The 21,081-nt window shown below is 41.7% G+C and overlaps 1 protein-coding gene across 8 annotated transcripts in view; it reads right to left on the bottom strand.

Moving 5' to 3' along the window:
• Positions 1-18,870, bottom strand: part of frya (furry homolog a (Drosophila)) — a 42,100-nt gene extending 23,230 nt beyond the window's left edge. For 4 of the 8 annotated variants that reach the window (XM_028418753.1, XM_028418752.1, XM_028418754.1 and 1 more), the window contains exons 1-11: positions 14,362-14,698; positions 6,649-6,848; positions 4,165-4,218; positions 3,268-3,407; positions 3,078-3,168; positions 2,899-2,978; positions 2,741-2,821; positions 1,741-1,909; positions 913-1,005; positions 719-817; positions 145-246 (exon numbers count right to left, since the gene is read on the bottom strand). In XM_028418753.1, coding sequence (XP_028274554.1) covers positions 145-246; positions 719-817; positions 913-1,005; positions 1,741-1,909; positions 2,741-2,821; positions 2,899-2,978; positions 3,078-3,168; positions 3,268-3,407; positions 4,165-4,218; positions 6,649-6,848; positions 14,362-14,578 — 1,326 coding nt within the window. In that variant the 5' untranslated portion in view covers positions 14,579-14,698. Of the gene's footprint in view, positions 1-144; positions 247-718; positions 818-912; positions 1,006-1,740; positions 1,910-2,740; positions 2,822-2,898; positions 2,979-3,077; positions 3,169-3,267; positions 3,408-4,164; positions 4,219-6,648; positions 6,849-8,106; positions 8,467-11,239; positions 11,432-14,361; positions 14,699-18,739 lie in introns of those variants that run through there. The other 4 variants (XM_028418759.1, XM_028418756.1, XM_028418758.1 and 1 more) reach the window with 4 other exon arrangements.
• Positions 18,871-21,081: the final 2,211 nt, after the last annotated feature.

The following is a 21,081-nucleotide window of genomic DNA, read 5'->3' as shown; positions in this document are numbered from 1 at the left end:
GTAGCATTACAGTGCCATGAATACAATCAAATACCAAAGAATAATGTACAGTAGATTAGCAGACCTCATTATGACTAATGAAGTGGTGACACATATTTTGCACGTGTGACATATGTGGTGTGGCTTTACAGCTGCTTACATTACCTTCAGGTTTGAGAGGCAGTTGTTAAGGAAGACGTGCCATCTGTTAAGAAAGAACTGCTTCTGGCTGACACACAGCAGGCAAGTCACCAGCGGGTAAAACGCCTGAGTAGAGAAGAAGAAATGTAACAATATATTAGAATATTTCAGCATACCGTTTAAGTGGTCAATTTGAGGGATTATGCATTATCTCTGAGACATGTCTGAAGACGTAATGAGGCTTTAAGCTTTTTTAATCTCTTTGCTTATGATGCGTCTCTCTTTCGGCTGTAATCGTTGCCTCGGGGGATGTACGTTTCATATGGGTTGCCGTCTTTTTGTTTCCCATGTGGTTAAATCACACTGTAGAGAAAAGAAACCTTACATATTGTGCTTATGTATCCTGCTTTTATGCTGCCCCTGCTCCCTCACAAATTATTTTTTGTGTGGACACTAACGCTGTAAAATGAACATTAGTGACCTTGAGGATTCACAGAGACTGCAGGCATTCAGGCAATCTAAGCATGCAGGAGAGGGTGTCAGAGTGAAAACAGAGGGCAGCAATCAGTGTCGGTGTGTGTTCTGCTCTGTAACTAACCAGTGAGTGCTTCTTTCTGGAGGACAAGTCCAGGGTTGTGTCGTACAAGCTGTCCACAAAGTTCCTCAGGCAGGGCACGTTCACCTCGTTCTTTACAGCCTGGTGCAACATCACACAGGGTCACATGACAGGATACAGTCCTCCAGCAGTGATCTTTTTTATATCAATTATTGTGTAATAGCAAAGACACTTACGGCTGCAACAGGAACCAGAATCTCAACAAAGAGGCCAGCCAAGGCATGCTTAATGTCCTTGTCCTTGACTTCCAGAAAATAATAGGCACACTCCTGCAGAAAAGAAGACAGACAACAGCCACTGTTTATGCTTCAAATCTACTGTTCATACAGACAGTACCAGGAAAATGTGCAACCAAGAGATATATGATACTGTGTGCAATGCATGAACTACATGACAAAGCTAAACACAGTCAGCAAATGTTTACATAACCACCACACAACAGTGAGTAATGAAAATACACCTATACTTCATACACACAGTGGGTGATTGATAAGTCCAAGGCCGAAGGAAAAAGGAGCACATCCTTAGTACCTTCCTACACTTACACATATAATACAGTAGTTGTGGAGCACACAGCCCCCTACTGAGCATCATCCTCACATTCAAAATGGTATCCCTGAGCTCCTTTTGGGGACGACAGAATGCGTTCCAGTACAAATTCCTGAATGGCAGCCATCAACCACTGTAGACTCACACTTCACTTGGCAGCTTCCTGCGCCACATCTTCTTGATTTTCTTCCATAACTGTCTCAGATATCTGTACAGTTGGCCCTCCTGTAATAGTGTTACCCTTTTCCAGGAAGTCAACCAGCATCGCGTCATCACAGGCCCATCACCGTGCCTGCAGACGTCATAGATTTGGCTATCTTTGCAGCAGGACATCATAATAGCCTCCCATGCATTAACATCTAAGCAAGGCCTCTTATCAATCACCCCTTTTATAATCATTTTTACAGTATCAAGGTAGATTTATAATTGTATGCATTCACTGAAGCATAGTTTACCTGCATGAACTGAAAAGAAGCTTCAAAATCCTCAACAGGATACATCTTAATCCGGAAGAACTTGACCCCCATTATGAGACTAATGGTGCTCTGGACTACGTATGGACTCTGCTCCTTCTGGCGTAGCTCCTTCAGCTCCGTCATAAATTTCTTCTTTACAGCAGGAAACCTGGGAAAAATGAGATTCTATGTAAAGGCAGGCCCGCATAGCTCAGTCAGACAAATCCCAACTCAGCACTTCTAAAAAAAAAAAAAATTGTGTTGTGACTCAGAGCAAATACAGTCACAATATTCAGGGAGCACACCTCCTAAAAATATCACCCCCTTGTCTGAATGCAGACTGTGAGTCTGTGCCCTGAGATGAACTCTGTGTCTAGCACCTGATCCTCTGCCCAAATTGAACCAGAGATGAGATTCTTCAGCTGGTCTAAATTTGGAAGATAATTCATCATGAGCACTCATATGAGCATTTCTTAACCATTTCCCTGTTGGCTAGAGCTGCACTTGTAAGAAAGAAAGTGAATACAGCTGTTTCTGCATCTCAGTCATGTGAGGGGAAATGATGAAAAAGGACACATTCAAATGTACTAAAACAATACAACTAAACTCAGCTTTTAGTAAAAACTCATATCTGTATCTCCTGTAGGAAATTTAGCAGGGAGGCACTATATGCGGCACCATATCTCTATTTTAAGGGTTTGCTTCTTGCTGCAATGATCTGAAAACTTCAAATAAACAGAAATCCATTTCCAGTCCTAGTTTGGTGTGAAGGGAAGCTGTCCAAAAGTGTGTCGTCTCTACAGTATGTTCCAGTCTCCTGAGCCGGGGAATGTTTTGCAGTCAAGGCATTAGGAACAGGAATACGACATGGCATGACAGCAAAACCCAACACCCACCACCCAACCCACTGAAGCAGAGAATACAGATTTTACATCCCATCAAATGAGGATAAAAATATTAGGAGTAAATTATATAATCAAGCTGTGTTTTTGCAACTTACTTGGACTGGGCTAATACTCCTATGACTTCAGCATAGAGGTCTGCTACAGTGTGCATGTTTCCAGTGTTAGGACCATGATACCTGTTAGGGAAGCACAGAGAAGCCTTGAAGCTATGAAAAGAAAATACATTGAAGATAGGAAAAAGATGGGAGCTTACCCCTCTTTGTATCTTAAGTGCTTAAAGGCTAAGTTAATGACTTCATTGACCAAACTGTCCAGGGATGGGTAAAGCGGCATCTGGATTAGAATATAGAGACAAGGTTTACATATTTGTATTATAAAATTTAAAAAAATATATAAGTAGTTTGTCTGTGGTACCAGGTTTAGTTTAGTCACCTGTTTCAAAACTTCGATAAGTACAAGAGAGAAGATGAAGTCAATAGCCAAATCTCTTCTTTCAAGTAGATAATCTCTCTGTTGCTCATCACTGTAGGAGAGAAAATACAAGAGCAGCTTTGCTACAATCATGCAGTACAGAGCACAGCCTGTTTGTTGCTTAAGCAGAAATTTGTACAGTTATTCTCACTTTTTGGACTTGGTGTTGGCTCTTGGCCGATACTCGTGCAACTCCTCCTCAAGTCCATTTTGTCTTTTGTACCAGTCGAACAAAGTGCGCAGGATGGAGGGGAGACTGTATTCAGCCAAAGAGCTCATGGTGCTTATCATCTAAAAGAACCAAAAACATAGGAGTTAATGTACATTAGTGTTTAGCACTTAACATACCAATGCAAGAGATAACAATCAGCACTTCCTTTGTTTATCCGTATAGCAATTTCAACAAAAAAAAAAAAAAAATCATTCAGCACACATGGATTCATTTATATTTCATCAGTTGGAACATTTAAATAATAAGATGCTGAATGAGGCAGCTTTTAAGTAAAATCCAAAGCTGCATCAATGGAGAGAAGTGAGATGAAAGGCTGAGCTGGTCCTTATAGGGACTATGCAGAAAGTCCTGGTGCCCATGGGGCTGCCTCCCTCAGCTTGGGGGAGGGAGAGGGGGAGAGGAAGGAACGGGCCGGGCACACAGGAAGGGAGGAGAGTCTGGGCGGACTGAGGAACACAGCGAGCCCTTCATTCAGCACAGGGCCAGAGAAGAATTCTGGCTCTGTGTGGCTGCTGAATGGCCTCGCGCAGCAGCACAAACACACCTCTGTGGCTGTGAAAGGGCCTTCTCTGCAAAGCCACAGACCTGCTGGACACACCTAGTGCAGAGCCAGTGCCAGCTCTCAAGGTAAACACTCCTGCCCTTGACTGGATCTGAAAGACCTTTTGGGATGTGAGCAGGGCTTTCACCCATCTGCTTGCTCAAGACACAGTGCTTCATACTAGAGACGTATTTAAGATGTGAAAATTTAAAATGTGCCTAGAGGACGCAACACAGATGTATGTTTTCTTTTTATGCATATTTGTCTGCACTTACTTGGTCAAACTGAGGATCTTCTCCCCTCTGTAGTGACTTTGTCAATGGCTTTTCCTGAAAAAACACAGAAAAAGAAAATTATTTTACAACTTTATCAAGCTGTCTTGACTACTCACATGAAAACAGGTATGATTCTTTAGCAGCTTGATCCACAGCTCATGACTCTACCAGGCCTATCTGCAGACTGCAGTGTATTTTTGTACAGGGACTCATTACAGCCAGGCTAATGAGAGAGCCATCAATCAGTCTGTTGCTTGGCAGGGTCACATATAGGATAAGATATTCATGACAGCTTCCATTATTATGGTATTCTATCATCTGAGATATAGGCCTTCAAGAGGGATTTAGGCTTAATGTACTCATCTCCTGCTAAGAGGACAGTCCTGTAAATGGCCTCTGCATGGTTTAAATAGATGATTCATGTTCATATTCATATCATTAATGTGGCTTACATTTTTTTATTCATCTAGACTTCAACAAAATCTTGGTTGGTCAGATATGGAAAATATCACAAAACCTCAAAACCTAACAATCTAGATGAATAAGTAACTGAACAGGCCACAAGAAAATATAAATAAAAAATATAAATATTGACTAAATATTGTATACAAGTTTAAAGTTGATAACTCCTGTGGTATTTCTATTCCAGTTAATTGAACCACAGTGGTAATGGCCGTCACCCAGGAATGCAGATGTAAACTCTTCCAACACCCGCACTATTCACTTGATCTGGCACCTTCAGATTAATACCTCTACCCCAAGATAAAGAAGGAGCTCAGTGGTTGCCATTTTGACAGCAATGAGTTGTGGCCCACTTCCCAGCTTCTACAAAGAAGGGATCTGTATCTGTAATGAACAATGGACTTACAGTGTAAATGTAGGAGAGGACTGTGTTGAAAAATACATTTCTGAAATTAGCTCCTTCCACCAAAAATGTATCAATGACCCTTTATAATAAGAAAATGTTTAGACTTGACCCACAATTAATCTACTTTCCTTTAATGCATGCATCTCTTTGCTGTCTCATCTCCCAAACAGCACATCACTGGCTGATTAATCCAAAATAGCTGAGTGTCTGATGTGTGTGTGACATTGACATTGCGTGGGCTGACAGTAATTTTGCTCTCTTGCAGCTGGAACACCAGCTAAGCCTTTTTAGACAAATGCCTGCATCTGAGGAGCCCATCTGTGTTGGAATGACAGAAAAGTCGATGCCTCTCGAGCTGTTAGGCTGGTACAGCAACACTGTATTCAATCGCCCCAGCATTTTCTTACTGAGCAACTTAAATATTCTGTATTTGATAATTAAGCCAAATGCATGACGTTCTCTGTTTACTCCACCTGTATGATGATAAACGGGCTGACAACTGTACACTGATAAGTATAAGGCAAGGCTGAAACAAATTACTCAGCCACTTCACCGATGAGAGGAAAAACAAAGAGAGACACAACCTCGCTGCAGTCCTCCAGAGGGTACTACAATGAAACAAGGAGCTATGCATCTTCCCTGTGGTAATTAACACTTCCATGCTGGCCAAAGCCGCTGACTAACAGCCTACTATAAATCACAGTCCCTAAAACTGGAGACAACACTTCTACAGGAGCCTCACTGATGCAAGGCTGCAAGTAAACACACATCTTATTAGACCTTTTAAAAATCACATGGAAGTGGAACTACGTCTGGTAGTGGTATGAAGATTACTGCTTTACTTCCTGTCTCGTACTCTATATGACCAGAAAAAGACAAAACGAATGTATCCGGGAGCAGGTGGTGAGTGGTGCCTACATTAACACACAACCACTCTTCACCACCTGCCCGACTGTCTGTCAACAGAATTATTTATGACAGCTGCTGTTGTTGGTGCTCCTGATGGGCTTCAACTTCCACTGCTGCACAAAAAGACTCTTTTACAAAATTTTATGGGCAGCTTCATCAGTTTGACAATTGCCTCACCAAAGTCATTATCATCATTTCATCATCAGCCAGGATGTGACGACCAACCTTTGATTAATATTCAGGCCTTTTTATATTTAATATAAATGCAAATTTAATTAGTACATTCACCCAACAAAAAAACTTAACTTTACTTGAATATGTGCATACACTTGTATATCCAATAGGAAGTTGGGAGAAATTAAATTCTGAACAAAACAAAAATATGCAATAAAAACTGATTTTCTGCTTTATTTTACTTATAATAAATTGTATTAGAATTTTTCTACAGGATCTAAATACTTCCCCTATTTACTGTCAAACAAGATATGGGCCAGACTGTCTGGCTTCCTGTCTGACATTTTTATAATGGTTCACGCCCTGGGGTCAGAACACCCACAAGAGCTCACAAGATGATTAATGGGTCAGCAAACAAGAAAGAAAATGCTTTTCTATTACTGATATTGGAATCTTTATAGAAGAACCTTTGTAATGTAGTTTTACTGGCTCTTTTTTAAACAAAGCAACAACTGGTCGCTGCATCATCTCACCAATGGCTCAGCCATGATTATGCGGATCTTGCGCTCAGACATGGTGGTGAAGTTGGCGAAGAGGCTCTTGAGGATGTACTCGCCCGGCTTGCTCTCAGGGTCGATACTGATGGGCATCATGGCTGGGGGACCTTTCTCTCCCTGAGGACAGCAGACTGGAGGGATGGGAGGTTTACTGTATCCGTTCCCCACGGGTGAGGCTGCAGGAATAGAAACAAAAAGCTCAAGATGGGAAATAATTTTGTCAAGTAAAACCATTGCCAATTCAAGCACAAATGAGTGGGAGGGGATCAGCCACAGATATGTTTACAAAAAGAGACCGGCGAACAGGGTATTGCTGAGAAGTTTCCAAACATGGACAAAAAGTTCCCAACATGTTGAGCATTCCTGAGTAAGACTGTCCAAAGGGCACCGGCTTGCCCTGAGTCTGCTCTTTCTTTCCTACTGCTACAGTGAACACAGCACATATGGAAATTAAAACACCACGGCCCGGCAGCTGGTGTTTTCATTTCGTACCGAGGATGTCATTGCCCTTTGAGGGAAGCAAAAATCTTGTGCATGTGACCATCCTTCAGCCAGTGTTATATTGTGGTCCAAGTTTAATTATGGATGGTTGGGCTTAGGCCACTAAAACCCACGAACAAACTCAAGTTAAAAATTTACCTCAGTGTTAGACTCTGGTGCCTCCAGACACAAAAGTCCTAAATATAGCAGGAGATATGCATATAAACACCTCATTAGAACTGCACAATTTTCATTTAGCCTGAAACTGTTCAACTTCATAACAACATGCCAGCCTCACAAACAGCCATAAATCTGCTGTAAAATATTTAGAGGACAGAACAGCCGCACAAGGAGAACCACATTTTTTTCCCGCTTTGGAAAGTGTGAAAGTTTGCATGTGTATATAATAAATGTGTGCTGGACAGAAATCACATAAGCAGCAGCAAAATGCAGCCTGCACCGTGTCAGAAACACATTACTGTACATCTGTCACATACTAAAAAGGGTGAAATCTTTAAATTGTGGGGTTAACTTTTTTAAATACTGTATACTTCACTGTGAAATTACAGATCAGAAATGTAACTAGCATATTTACAGTGTTATTTGGCTAGATTAGACCCAAACCTATTAAGTGTTCAAACCATACCATACTCAAACTACAAAGATTTCACTCTTCTTACGGGCAGCTAAAAGGGAAAGTTTGCACATCTGCACTGCGCAGAATAGACAGGAAAGAGTTGAGCAAACTTCTAATCAGTGTGTTTTAAAGTATGCAGCACTGATAAAGTTGCACAACAGAACCTTGAGAATCGCTCTGCTACCCTTAAAGAGGTTTTCACCTTCAGGTCTTTTCAGGACATAAAGGATATCTGTCAAGCAATGCCCAGCACGTGCGCCAACCCTTTTATGGCTTTCAGAACATGCATCCCTCACTCGTGGCTACTCAGCACCTACCCAGACCCTTGATGAAGCTGATGACGCTGGCCTTACTCCAGCACACAGCTGTGCCGTCCATAGTGGGGAAGGAAGGTATGCTATCCAGGGTTGTCCTGAACAACGCTCACTAGTAGTGGTGTCCACAAACTTCCATGTCTTGTGTGTCAGCTGGATCTGTCCTCCTGGGTATAGTTTCCATGGCGCACAGAGACAACAAGCGGGTGTGTTTTAAAAAGTGGGAGTAGTGTTTGGTACAGGAGACCACGTAATCCCTCAATCTCCCTCTCTCTCTCTCTCTCTCTCTCTCTCTGTGTCTCTATGTGCGCTGCTTCTGCTATGGCTTCCTCTAGCCTTGTGACCAACCGGTGCCTTCCAAGAGTGAAGGTCACCCGGGAATTTTTAGCTGAGGCACAGAGCAGTGATGAGGTCCAACATGCTATGGTGGCATAGCTGTGAGACTATATTTATCCTGGGGCAAACACTATACTGACAGAGCAGCCCTCCCCTTTCCTCTGTGATCCTACAGCACGAGGTACACACAACGTAAACACCATTCGTGATCAGGCACTGCTTCATAACATTTTTTTTTAAAGTCTGCAGTGACAACTTTTGTTTTAAAGATCTGTTGTCATAAGCAAAAAGCAGCAGAAGACCCTGGCTTCTAAAACATTTTTACGAGGTACAAGTAAAGTGAAACAAGCCTATAAGTTTATCAAAACTGTCCCATGCTAGTGATTTAAATTGGGGATGAGAGATAAATAAAGGGACCAGTGTGCATATGAAGCCCTTTTCTGTTGCTCTGGGCACTGTTCGAAGTCTCAGACGTGACATGTGACTCTGCAAACAAGGAGCTCGGGCACAGCATGCATTACATCATCGCCATGCTGGAAACACCCTGAGCATGGTGGTGCTCCCTAGAGGACAATGCAAACAGGCATCACATACACACATAAACACACACACACACATCACATGCATACAAATAAACTGGCCCACATAGACATTCCCACTGAGTAAACAACCACTTTAGCAGACGCATGTGAACTGAGTAGGTGGGTATTTAGATACCACTGACCTCTTTAACTGGACCAGAAACTCCAATATCAGACCATTAGGGAGTACTTTGTGGGGCTTCTGTAAGAAACACTGACACTGCATAAGTGAGTCCACTGCTATACAGTATTCATGATGATATAATGCTGCATTGACAAATAGGAGTTAAAAGAAAAAAGTCACAAAAACTTGTTGGTGAGCAAGTGTAGGCCAGAGAACTATAATGCTTGTTTTTTTAAGTAAGAGCTGATCTTTAAAAAATGTATACAAATGCTTTGTGGAGTTATTAAAAAAGTAAGAGCAGCTGTGCCACTGGAGCAGCAACATTATAATACATTATTACAAGTTTTAAGAGCCTTGAAAAAGAGTGCAGAGAGAGCGAGAGAGTGATTACACAGACCTCTGTGAAAGCAGATTAAAATGACGGTCCCAAACTATTGACCATCAGCTCTGTTTTTGTAAGCTGACATCATGCTGGAAATGACTGCCTGCTGTGAGAGAGCATTTCAGGCCAATTACATAAGGTCCTGTTAAAAAAAGCCCACATCTGTCTCTACATAAGGGGCTCCCTTTGCACTCGACTGTAGTTGCTGTTGATTCAGGCCCTCAAGCATAGAACAGAAGTCACACAGCTACATAACACTAAAATGTTAAAGAAGAAGAATTCTCCTATTGGGCCAGATGTTACAGGACAAAAATTCCAATAGAAAAAGGATTCAAAATTAAACAGAAAACAAACATGGCTGCAAAAACTGTGATGTAAAATATATCAGAACATGTTTGGGTACTTGTGCCAGGCTCCCTTGCAGCTCATCTCCTGCTCTGATTGGCCGATGGAGGACCAGCCTTCAGGCCATCTGAACACCAGACCTGACACTGCTAGTGCACAATACCAGTTCTGTGCTGCTGTTTGTCAACATTTTATTAGAAGTGGACACACTGACTCATTAAAGAAAGGGTCTTGAGATTGTAAATTGTGTGTTTAAACAGTAGCCAAGAGACAGCAGGGAAAACACTGCTGCTTCCAGACACTAAAGACTTATTTTAGTATGAAATAAATAAAAAGTTTCTTAACTCCCATATCAGCCACTGTGTTACATGTTTTTAGATAAGATGTTTTGCCATCTTGTGATGAACAGTACAGTATATTACATAACAGCTCGTGCAAAGAGAAGCAGGAGAGATGAGATTATGAGAGCTCACATTTAATGAAACTGTTAAATGCAGAGATGTGAGTCTCTGCTGATACAGTACGACTGCCTGTGTCGTTATCACTTTAGCAAAGTGACCCACTGTGAGGATTATGCAACATCATCAGGAGATGGCTCAATGTTGAGTGTCGACAGGGACAGCTTGTTCTACAGTATCTCTTTACGTTCAGATTCAATAGATATACACAACGTACTGCACTGCCTCAGAGGTGCAGCTGACTCAGTTAGCATTTTTCACTGCTTATAGGAAGCACCAGCCCATGTTAGATGTGGGAAATCTGAAGTGCACATAAACTGCTGCTGTTAAACTGCTATATTTTCTTTTTTTACTTTTCAGATGGTTCTAGTGTCCATTTTTAATAGTGTCAAGATCTAAAGCAGGAAGGCATCCCATCCTAGCCTCATGGGCCCAGTGGAAAGCACTGAAGCTATGAGCTCTGGACAGAACATGCAACCAAGCTGAACCTCTGCTAATCCTATTACTGTGTCCTCGCACCTAATAAGACCTATTCATCCTCCGTCAGAAACTCGAGTGAGGAGAAATATTCAGACAAGTCCAAAGCAGAACTTATACTGCACAGGTTATTCTGAGAGATGCTAGCTGTACCGGAGTTATGCATCTTCTTGTTGCTAAGAGACAACTGAAAACGGCTTCAAGTGTTGTGGTGCTCAGTGAAAAGTACAGCACGATCCTCCCAAGTTTGCAGCATAGTGAACAAAAAAAACTGTGCACATCTCAGCAGCAGAGTGTTCCAGACCACAACAAGAGGATGCATTTGTAAAGTCATGCCCCCAGTAGAGCTGCAGCCTGACTCAGTCACTCAGCTCTGTCAGCTGAGCACAACAACAACAACACCAACAACAACAGGACACAAGCTGTTACTCACTTCCACTCCATGATTTTAGCAGGGACTTGATGCTGATTTCAAAGAAGCCTGAGTCCTGCTGGCTGGCCATAGCTGCAGTTTCCTACTGAGTGCCCACCCCCCCTTTTTAGATGTGGTTTCCCTCCAGTAGCAGCAGCAGCAGAGCTAGGACCAGCAGGTAGCGCCTGCTGTCACCTCCCTGTGACGCACACAATGCTGTGCTGACGAGACCCTGAGAAAAAACACAAGCGCGGCTTTACCCCTCCTCTTGTGTCCTGTCCTTGGCTATCGGCCCTCTCTCTCACCCTCCCTCCATGCAAACACTCTCAACATCTCTCTCTCTCTCTTACTCACTCTCCCTCTTTCTAAAGCTGTGGCAGGCAGTGGGCGGCAATGCAAGCTCCCTTTAAATAACTGCACGGAGGCTGAGAGTGCAGGAAGCAATCCTCTTAGTGGAGCGCAGTTAATAATAACTACTGTTTGTCTGCGTGCATGGCCTGATAATGATGACAGTGACGGGCTTGTGCGTCTTTCAGGATGACTGGGAAAATCTGACAGGTCACCCGCCGCTGACAGAGGAGACCGAGAATGTGGGAAGCATGACACATTACAAAGAACATCTGGGAGAGCAGGGGAAAGAAGATGACACTGAAGTGATCAGCAAGAGGGTGGGATCATCTGCACATAGAGGATCTACATAAGAGCAGGCGCTGACTGATGGTTTTAACCCTTTAAAGTCTTCCAAGCATTAAAAACCTGAGCAGCTTAAATGCAGGTTAAAGCTATTCAAGTAGGCCAATGTTTTTGGATAAATTATTTATGTTTCTACTAAGAGTTACTTGATCCCAAAGACAATATTAATTCATCAAAAAAATTACAGGTTTCCAAAAGAAAAATGTGTAGTTTTGCACCATAACAGACATTTTTTTAAGATGGCATTAATAGCATAAATTAATCCTTCCTGTCGCCTTTCCTCGACACATAACACACAACTAAACATTCATACATTTTGCTATGTAAAAATCAGATACATGTCTTTAAACATATGGTCTATAAAATACGACCCTGCCCCGTTCCTCTGCTGCCTCTCAGTGCTCTTAGTATAATCCTATCAGAACTCTGTCTGTCCATCAAGCGACAGCCACTTGACCTTGATTACATAATACACTCTGTGATGGAGAAGCCATCACTGGTGGCTGCAGTGTTTGAGGTTTAAACCACATATTTCAGAGGCTCAGTTGTCCTCACTATACCCAAAACAGAGCAGCCATACAGCACCGACTCACACAGGACATTACTGTTTGTATACTACACAGTGTGCGTCTGTATAATCCCTCCTTCCCACAGCAGGGATTTTTTTTTTATTTTTAGTTTGGTACTACCAAAAAATAAAAAAGGCATACCCAACACTTTAATCTAAATTTACATATAGTATAGTAGTCAAATCATTGCCAAAGGACCAACCTATTCATCTGCGGTGAGACAACTTTATTACAGTTGGTACATCTACAGTCTTCATACTTCCAGTTCATTTTTTTTTTAAAATACAAACTACTGCCACCTTCTGTCACAGAACAAACATGCTAGTCAGTTGTTGGCAAGTACAACACAGGAAATATGAATAAATCCACAAATGGCCTTCATGGCTGTTACTTGTTTGATGCTGGTCGATTAGGTTTAGGATTATGGTTTAAGTTTAGAGACGTTTTCATAACTTTGTTACAAGGCAAACCACCGGAATCACGCCTCAACTGGAAGGTTTACACACACACACACAGCCACAGAAGGGTGTATAGCTACACAAACATGAATCATTTCAATTGTCTGAAACCTTAACAGGAGAAAAAGTTAAGATATGATCTGGGGAAGTCCATAAATACATCATTCAGCTATTACATGTACTGTAAGCATATTTGACCAATTACAGGCAACTGCTTGGCCTATTATGATAAGCAAAACATCACTACTGAATAAGATGAACCCAGCACATGCTTTAAAGACTGAGCAAAGTTCACTTCCATGACTTATCCATCAGTTTTAATCTGGTCTGCCTGACTTGTCCAGTAGAGGATCTCGGAAGGGCAAGCGGTTTATGTAATTCCCTAGATGAATAATTTGAACATTTTTTTTCCAACATGGCTGCTAAACAGGAAGACGTTAAAGAGAGAGGCAGACTACTACAGGCAGCTCTGTATTTAAAGTAAATGAATTGAATAAAAGAAACACAAATTATTGAGTTATAAACAGCAGGCAGCAAATGTTATATAAAGAAGTATGCAGTACAGGCTTTAATCTGTCAAAGGAGATCACAGAAAAGCCTGATCACATCGGAACTGTCAGTGAATATGATCAACATTTCAGTCACTGTAACAGAAAGTAAATACTGTGTTTATGGCATAACACTTGTCTGGATATCTATAAACTTGTCAGGGTAACTGCTGCCAACACTTAGACATGAAACAGGAAGTTTGTTAGCACATTGAAGGAGATCAGTGTCACTTTAGAAGGAAAGATGCTTTACTAACTCATTTAACCAGGCTTTCATTTTCGTTTATTAACAGAATCTTTAGCAAAACACCACTATAGACAACAGATCTGAATCAACAAAATAATGTAAACATCCTTTCTTAATTGGTCTTTAAGTGGCAAAGATCTAACACGTAAAGAGCTTATTAAAAGCATTATCAAGCTCTGATGAAGGTGAGGAATGTGAGGTATGTCTGTCCAGTTCAGCCATTTTTATAGTTATCAAGTTAAAACCCTTCACTCCCTCCTGCACTCACTCAAACTCCTGTGCCTTCCCCTCTTTTTTTGTTCATATAGTCTGGTCTTTAATAACCTTTCAAATCAGTGTTGCTCATTCTGTAAAAGACATAAAGGTGTACAGGAGTCTCTCAGACACAAAGCTAATCTGTTACAATCAGCTCAACTCATGTGATGGACTCCCTAACTGTCTGAGTCCATTACTAACAACTCATCAGATTCCTGCGTAACTATGACAAATACAATAAGGAGCTGAGGAATTTCACAAAGTGGTTGCAATAGTGGTTAAAACAGCACATTTAAAAAAAAATTCTAATTTCTCACAGAACTCAATTTATGAGGTGATCACCTCAGGTTCACTGTGACAAAGCAGCACCTACTTTCAAGAATGGTGGGCCTCTTCTTATGCCGCATCTTTTTAAACTTCCCTCTGAAGTCTCTGGGTGGGAATGGATCCAGAGGTAAGCTGGCAATGCGCCCCAGCACAACCTCGTCCAGTGCCTCGGAACAGTCCGCCTCACTCTCAGCCATGTCTCTCACAGCACTCTCCTCTGAAGACATCTTTGATGGCTGGAAGCCCACAGCTACTTCTTTCATTCTTCTAAAAGACTCATTTGAAGCAGTGCCAGATTTTTCAACTATTTGGTTAAAGCGTTTTTGTCCTTTTCCTTCTTTACACACAACTAAATTTCTGCTGCGCACAGATGCAGCCAGTGCTGTCAGCTTCAGTCTGCTAATGCGTTTTAACCCCTGCACTTGTCAGGGCAGTTCAGCAACTTACAGTAACATTCATGAATTGGGCAGGTATTGGATTACTTAGACAGCCCCTCCTCTTTCCAGCAAAAAAGGCAAGAGGCAGAGAAGAGAGGGGCAAAGTCATACGTATGAGGGCGGGAGAAGGATAGAGAGGCCACTCTGACAGCTCCAACATCCCTGCCTACTGCATGCCCAGGAGGCAGTACTGAATACACATCCTGTATTTGTGTTAGAGTCATCTTAGTCCAAACACACATGTATTGCCACTGGCAGTGTGAATGAGTTGGGTCAATAATCATGAATCTTTAGCATTATGATTATATATCTTGAGCATTATGAACTATTTAGAAGTCGTCTTTGCAGGCTGTGTTAATATCTTACACATACTTTAAAAAATCCTCACTGACTGATCAGTTTAGCTCTTCAGCACATTTTCTCTTATATGATTTTAAACAGCAATATTTCTGTATGTTCGGCATGATTGAGTAAAATGTTCAAAAGCTGGAAAACCACATCCAGAGAGACATTTCCTTAGCTTGCAGTTCATTTTCTATTCACTCTTCAACCACTGAAGTGAAGACAAACTGGACACACCTACCTCATGAACCAGTTTTTCCTAGTCTGACCTACATCAGCAATATAAACAGGCTGTGTATGTACGGGACGTGAAGGCGTTTGCTGTTTTTGGCCACAATTAAAATGTCAAACATTACACCTAAATAGAAATTACTCCAAGGTCTACTGAACAGACATGTCAAAGAGAATGACTGCACAACAGGGAGCCCCTGGCAACACGTTATGTAGCCCAGCAGTAATATCACCTGTCAAAGAAAAAGGTGGGGGAAAACTGTCAAAAACAACAAAGCACGTTGACCGTGTTTCTGACTAACCCTGCTGAGTAACTAATTACATCTACCTGTGAGCTTGGTTATGACCTACTTAAAAACACCACTGTGTTGTTACAGTAAATAACAAGCAGAGCAGAGACATGTCATCACAACATCTGAAGACGTGTTTTCTGAAGGATTTTAAGCCATATGCTTAAGCTTACAGCAAGAAAAAAGTACTACCAGTGACGTACTGAAAATATGCAACACATATGAAAGTCAACTATGTTTGTCTGCTCTTTAAAGAGTACAGATGAACATACTTGATATTATAATAACTTAAATAATTAAACATTGAGATTGACTTTAAACAGCAAGGTAGCTGGGACAGAGGCTACTGTGCTTTCCTGTAGGATGTTATAGTAACAGTGCACCCTCTAGTGTTCAACTAAAATACACTGAAAAGTCCTGCATATATTCAGTGAGGACCGTTTTCTTTATGCTAATAAGAACACATGTTGAAAAAATTACCCTGCTTTGCCAACTAAACTAGTGCCAAATCATCCATCTATTCCATTATCCTGCTTTATCCTGCATATGGTCATGGTGGGCTGGGGCCTATCCCAGGTCGCCAGTCTAGATAAAGAGAATATTGTCTAAGTTTTTGTTCTTTCTTGAGGTTGAAGGTTGAAGCTACCAACACAATGTCAAGCAATGTGCTGCTGTAGACAGGGTTACAGCAAACAGCAAAATATACATTTGACACCTACAGCAACAAAAAATTGTGTAATTAAGGATATTATTACTTCTCAACTTGCTGTAAAGCTGCCTAAGATGGAGAAATAAATATCCCACTTTCTTTAAAGCCACCAGACTCCATTGATTAAATACAGTAAATATACCTCACTGTAGAAATATAGCACACCACACAATGGTTCACCAAGGCCTTTGGGGGTCTTTGAAGTAAAATTACTGCTTTTGTCATAAAAATACAGAGATGTTTGTTTTTGTTGGGTCTTGTTTCGGCTACTTTTAGGTGGCCTGTGCTGCACACTTGTCTGCTTTTCCAAACTTGGGGCCTACTGACCACCATCTATTGAAAATAATGCACTGACCATGGATGTTAACTCTACAGAGACCGATTAATCCCTTACGTAGTATAAAGGTGTGTGAATATTACCTTAGTGACTCTTAAGGTAATGAAGATACACCATACTAAAGAGAAGTCTACGCTGAACCACAAATCCACAAACATTCAGCTGTTTTGAGAGAGTTTCATCGCCTGTGTCAGAATGTTGAACAGAACCGACAACCAAGGCTAGTGCGGGCGCTGAAACCCACACCCTCCAGTGAAGCCAGAGGGCTGTTTCCATGGTGAGACACATTTAGATTTGCACCGACAGAGCAGAACATGATGAATAATTGATAGATATCAGGCCCTAATGTTAGCACCAACCCGCTGAAGGTTAATTCCAGCTATGCTCATGGACTCTCAAATAGCATGCAACAGGTAGACAAACATGCAGTGCACTGTGTGAACTGATGCTGACTGCAGGAGGTTGACATGTCTGACACTTAGACTGATAAAACATCAGTGCATAGTGTACGGAGCTGAGGGGGTTTCACTTAGCTGTTTACTTCAGACACTCAGAGGGGAAGCAATCATAATCTGCTCAGAGGGCTGTTGAAACATTTACACACCTGAATGATATGTTAAAGGATTTTGCATAATGTCAATATATTATAGTACCACATGGGATCAACAAGGCCATTAGACTTTTATCAGGCATCAGACATCTTCTGATCTTGGCCTTTTGATCTCACATCCCCAAATTCTATGCAGATAACTTCACATAAAGACAAAAACAACAACAGGCAGCATCCACGGTGAGGAACTTTTCAATGGGTCACCTATTCTCTTTACTGCGCAAGGGCTGCACACAAAAGGGACTATTCAAGGGCTGCAAACATGTCGTTCAAACAGCACCTGTTCCCTGCTCTGCGTGACTATTATCAGCCTGCAGAGGGAGGGGCTTCATACTGAACACATGCAGCTACTGTGCCCTCCAAAAAAAGGAAGAGATGAGGTGAACACTAGTGCGTATATCCAGTTACAGTGGGGTGATTATGTTCTTATGTGTCAATGCTGCTGGTTTGGGGGAAATATCTTTTATTGATTTCTCCTGACAGACAGTGGAGAAACATCAGCGTGGTACACACACCAACTTTCTTTGCCAAACTTTATATAGGGAGGATGCAAACAAGTTTGTTTTGCAGACACAGAATCAAACAAAATAACAGACTGTGGAAGATCCTCGTTTGTATATCAGTGCGTCAGAGTGAGCATCTCTGACACAGCGAAGTTTGTGCTGTGAAGAATCAGTAGAGACGCCGCAAACTTCTGCCTGACTGATGCAAATCAGGCAAAGTACAGTATCGCTTGATCTGTTTCATGTCACAGCAGAGTTTATTTTAGTTTAATGCCAAGCTCAGGAAGGGAATGAGCTTGAAATGAGACAGTGCTACACAATGTTTTGGATATACAGGCTGTGTTAGCTATGCCTCTAAGTTTGTGTTGATGATTTTAATCCATCACTAAAGAGCTCAAGTAACAGAAAAATGAACCGCCTATTCAAGTCTCCATCAAGGTGGAGGGGTGGGACAAAAATGAAGTTTTCATTAAAGCTCCTAATAAAAGACTCCTACTTGGAGCAGTTAATGAACTGGCAACCCACTTTAGTACAACAACTGGTCTCTCTTTAAATGTATGAAGCTATGAAAGCACTGATAACGTGTATGTTTATTGGGTTTCTGGGGTTTGATCACAGGGGACTGCTTTCTTTCACTAGGCTTTTAATACCCTGGCGTTCATCTTTATTCAGTCCAGGGCTTAAATATTAACTTCACTCTAACGAGTGCTATCACACCAGTGGACTTCGGATCTCAAATTGAAACTGATGGAACTTTCTTGAAATAGATTGGAACACAAATGTTTTGGCCGCAGCGTTGCAATCTGTCTCCACTAAACCGTCTTCCATTTTAATTACAACCCCCGCGAAACGCTATTTAAAAACTCTGAGTAGGTTCTATTGCGAGTCAACGTTTATATCAAGGTTACGGAAAGTTATCCAAAAACCGCGAGGAGATGAAGAAGAAACAACAAAGACTTAAATACCTTCGACTGCAGCAGGTGCGTTTATTTGTGCTTTACTCCATCTCCACTTCTGAAGAGAGTCCAACTTTCAGTCCCTCCTGGAGCTCCACTTGTTCAGACACTCTCCTCCTCCTCCTCCTCCTCTTCCTCCGCGCCGGTCTGTCCCTCCATCCGCTCCGCAGACTCAGGCTCCGCCCTCCAGCAGCCACCCTGCTCATGTCCTCCTGAATAATGAAGAGCATGCAAAGCGTTGGCTTTCTGCAATCTGCACGCTGACCTGGCCCAGCGCCATGTCAGCCGCTTTGAAACACATCTGCTGCCCTCTGCTCAGGTTTACAGAGAGGCTACACATCAGTTTAATAATAAATAACCACAGCATGGAGGTTACGGCAGCAACACAAAGGGTTAAATGTTCAGCAGGGCCACCATGGAGTTCAATAGGAATCACCAGAAAAGTACTCAGGGAAAAAATACACATAAAAAACACAATAAAACACCATAAAATATTTTAAAAAAAATTTAACTTTGTCAGCATTACAAGAAGCATTCAGTAGCAATAATGATAATAAACTATAATACTATAATATAGTAAAACGGAAATGGGGTGGACAGGGGATTCAGAACATAAAAAGAAAATGAAATAAGAAGAAACACTTAATATAGACATAATAAAGGGAAATCTGCTCTACTAAAAGTTGTGTGACCTCTAAGTAAACAACTACAGTATTGTACTGTGGCACTGAAGTTGTTACAAGGATCCAGCAGATGGCATCAGAGAACATGAAACGGTTGAAAACCAGGCACAGAATCATACAAGTTCCAAACACATGAAAAATAAGCATGCACATGTTACAGTGGAGCTTTTAGACACCAGGAGTTATTTGTAAAAACAAGATCTTCCTTGGTTGTAGTAATTATTTATTTCAGATGTTGATTTTTTGAGTTGCTGATGTGAGCAGAAGTGGTTCTGTGCTTCTCTGGCCTTCAACTTCTCAGACGTCACTGCCTTAGCACTCAGGGTGAGCATGTTACCGATTCAAGATGATAGCATGCCCAAGAGCTCTGTCCAGACGAGAACAACAAAATTGCTTTGTCAACTGTGTGTGCACACACCAGGGCCTGTCAGGATGACAGCAGAGCTGCACACGGTGCTGCTGATTTACAGAGCAGCAGGTGCACTAGCAGGGAAACACTGAAAAACATATTTTGAAGGTGTTTGAAATAAACAGGCATGTGCATTGAAAATAAATGATAGCACCAGCTTATATTCAGCTTGAATGAAATATAGCACTGATGCAATGTTTTGTTCGGATTTATGATTCTGCTTGGAACATGTTTTTTTTCTTCATTTTTTTCTTGTGAGCCAGGTGTTCTTGGCTGCATCATATTGGCTGTGGTGATAATTCTCTTCTGGCTACTGAACAATGAAATAACACATCAGTGCCACAGCACAAAGGGAAGACCAAATTCAAAGCACTTGCATAACTCAGCACCGGAGCTCTGACCTGATCCGAGTGCTCCTCTCTGGTTCGTTCTTAGAGAAAACGCAGGATAAAGCTGGATGTCACATCACACTGCTTTGATGCACATGCAGGTAGTTTTCAGCTCGGATGAAAGTGTGCTCACCAATTAAAAAGAGATCCCATAAACCAGCTGTGAAAGCCACACAGACATGCGTAAAATCACATTAGCCACATCTTCAAAGTAAGTCATGCTTCACTTTGCACTCAAGGGTTATGGGTTCAATACTGTCTTGACATTTTTTCAGGGGCATTCAGTGACTGTTGATACCCCTCCAGCAACTCCATATTGAGAGATTTCTTGCTATAATGTGAATGTTTTCAGCTTAAGAACTTTTCCCACAGCAAAGGTCTACAGGCAGGATGGCCCTTCATTCATGCTTTGGTTCTTTTAATGGAGAATGCAGGTCTGGTTTTGAAACCTTTGAGTCACAGCACAACCGATCCAACCCCCCACAGAGAGGCGGCTGCAGGCACTGAAGCGGCTGGTCAGAAACGTTGGATCAAAGCTCTAATATCTTGCAGGGATGCTTTGACTGCTTAGTTTGGGCATGCTTCTACAAACAATATTGATGGGGCCACAGATGAGCTGTGCAGCTTGAGCCAGGAACAAGGACACGCGGCAACATTTTGGTGCCAGATAGACCTCTAATGGATGTATAATGTCAGAATGAACTGATTATATGTCAGGTTTGTCTCTATTTTAGGAGTGTGATCCAGATTCAGCCGGCAGTTATGAAGCTGTGCAGTGTGAGAAACAAATAAGTCATTAAGATTGTTCCGATAATTAGAGCTGGCTGAGGTATTTTTAATCCAAACCTGGCAGAACCAGTGTTTCTTTGG

This window comes from Parambassis ranga, chromosome 13, assembly GCF_900634625.1.
Source record: "Parambassis ranga chromosome 13, fParRan2.1, whole genome shotgun sequence".
Classification (NCBI taxonomy): Eukaryota; Metazoa; Chordata; class Actinopteri; family Ambassidae; genus Parambassis; species Parambassis ranga.
Note: the sequence above shows the minus strand (reverse complement) of the source record. Positions and strands in the feature narration are given on the sequence as shown.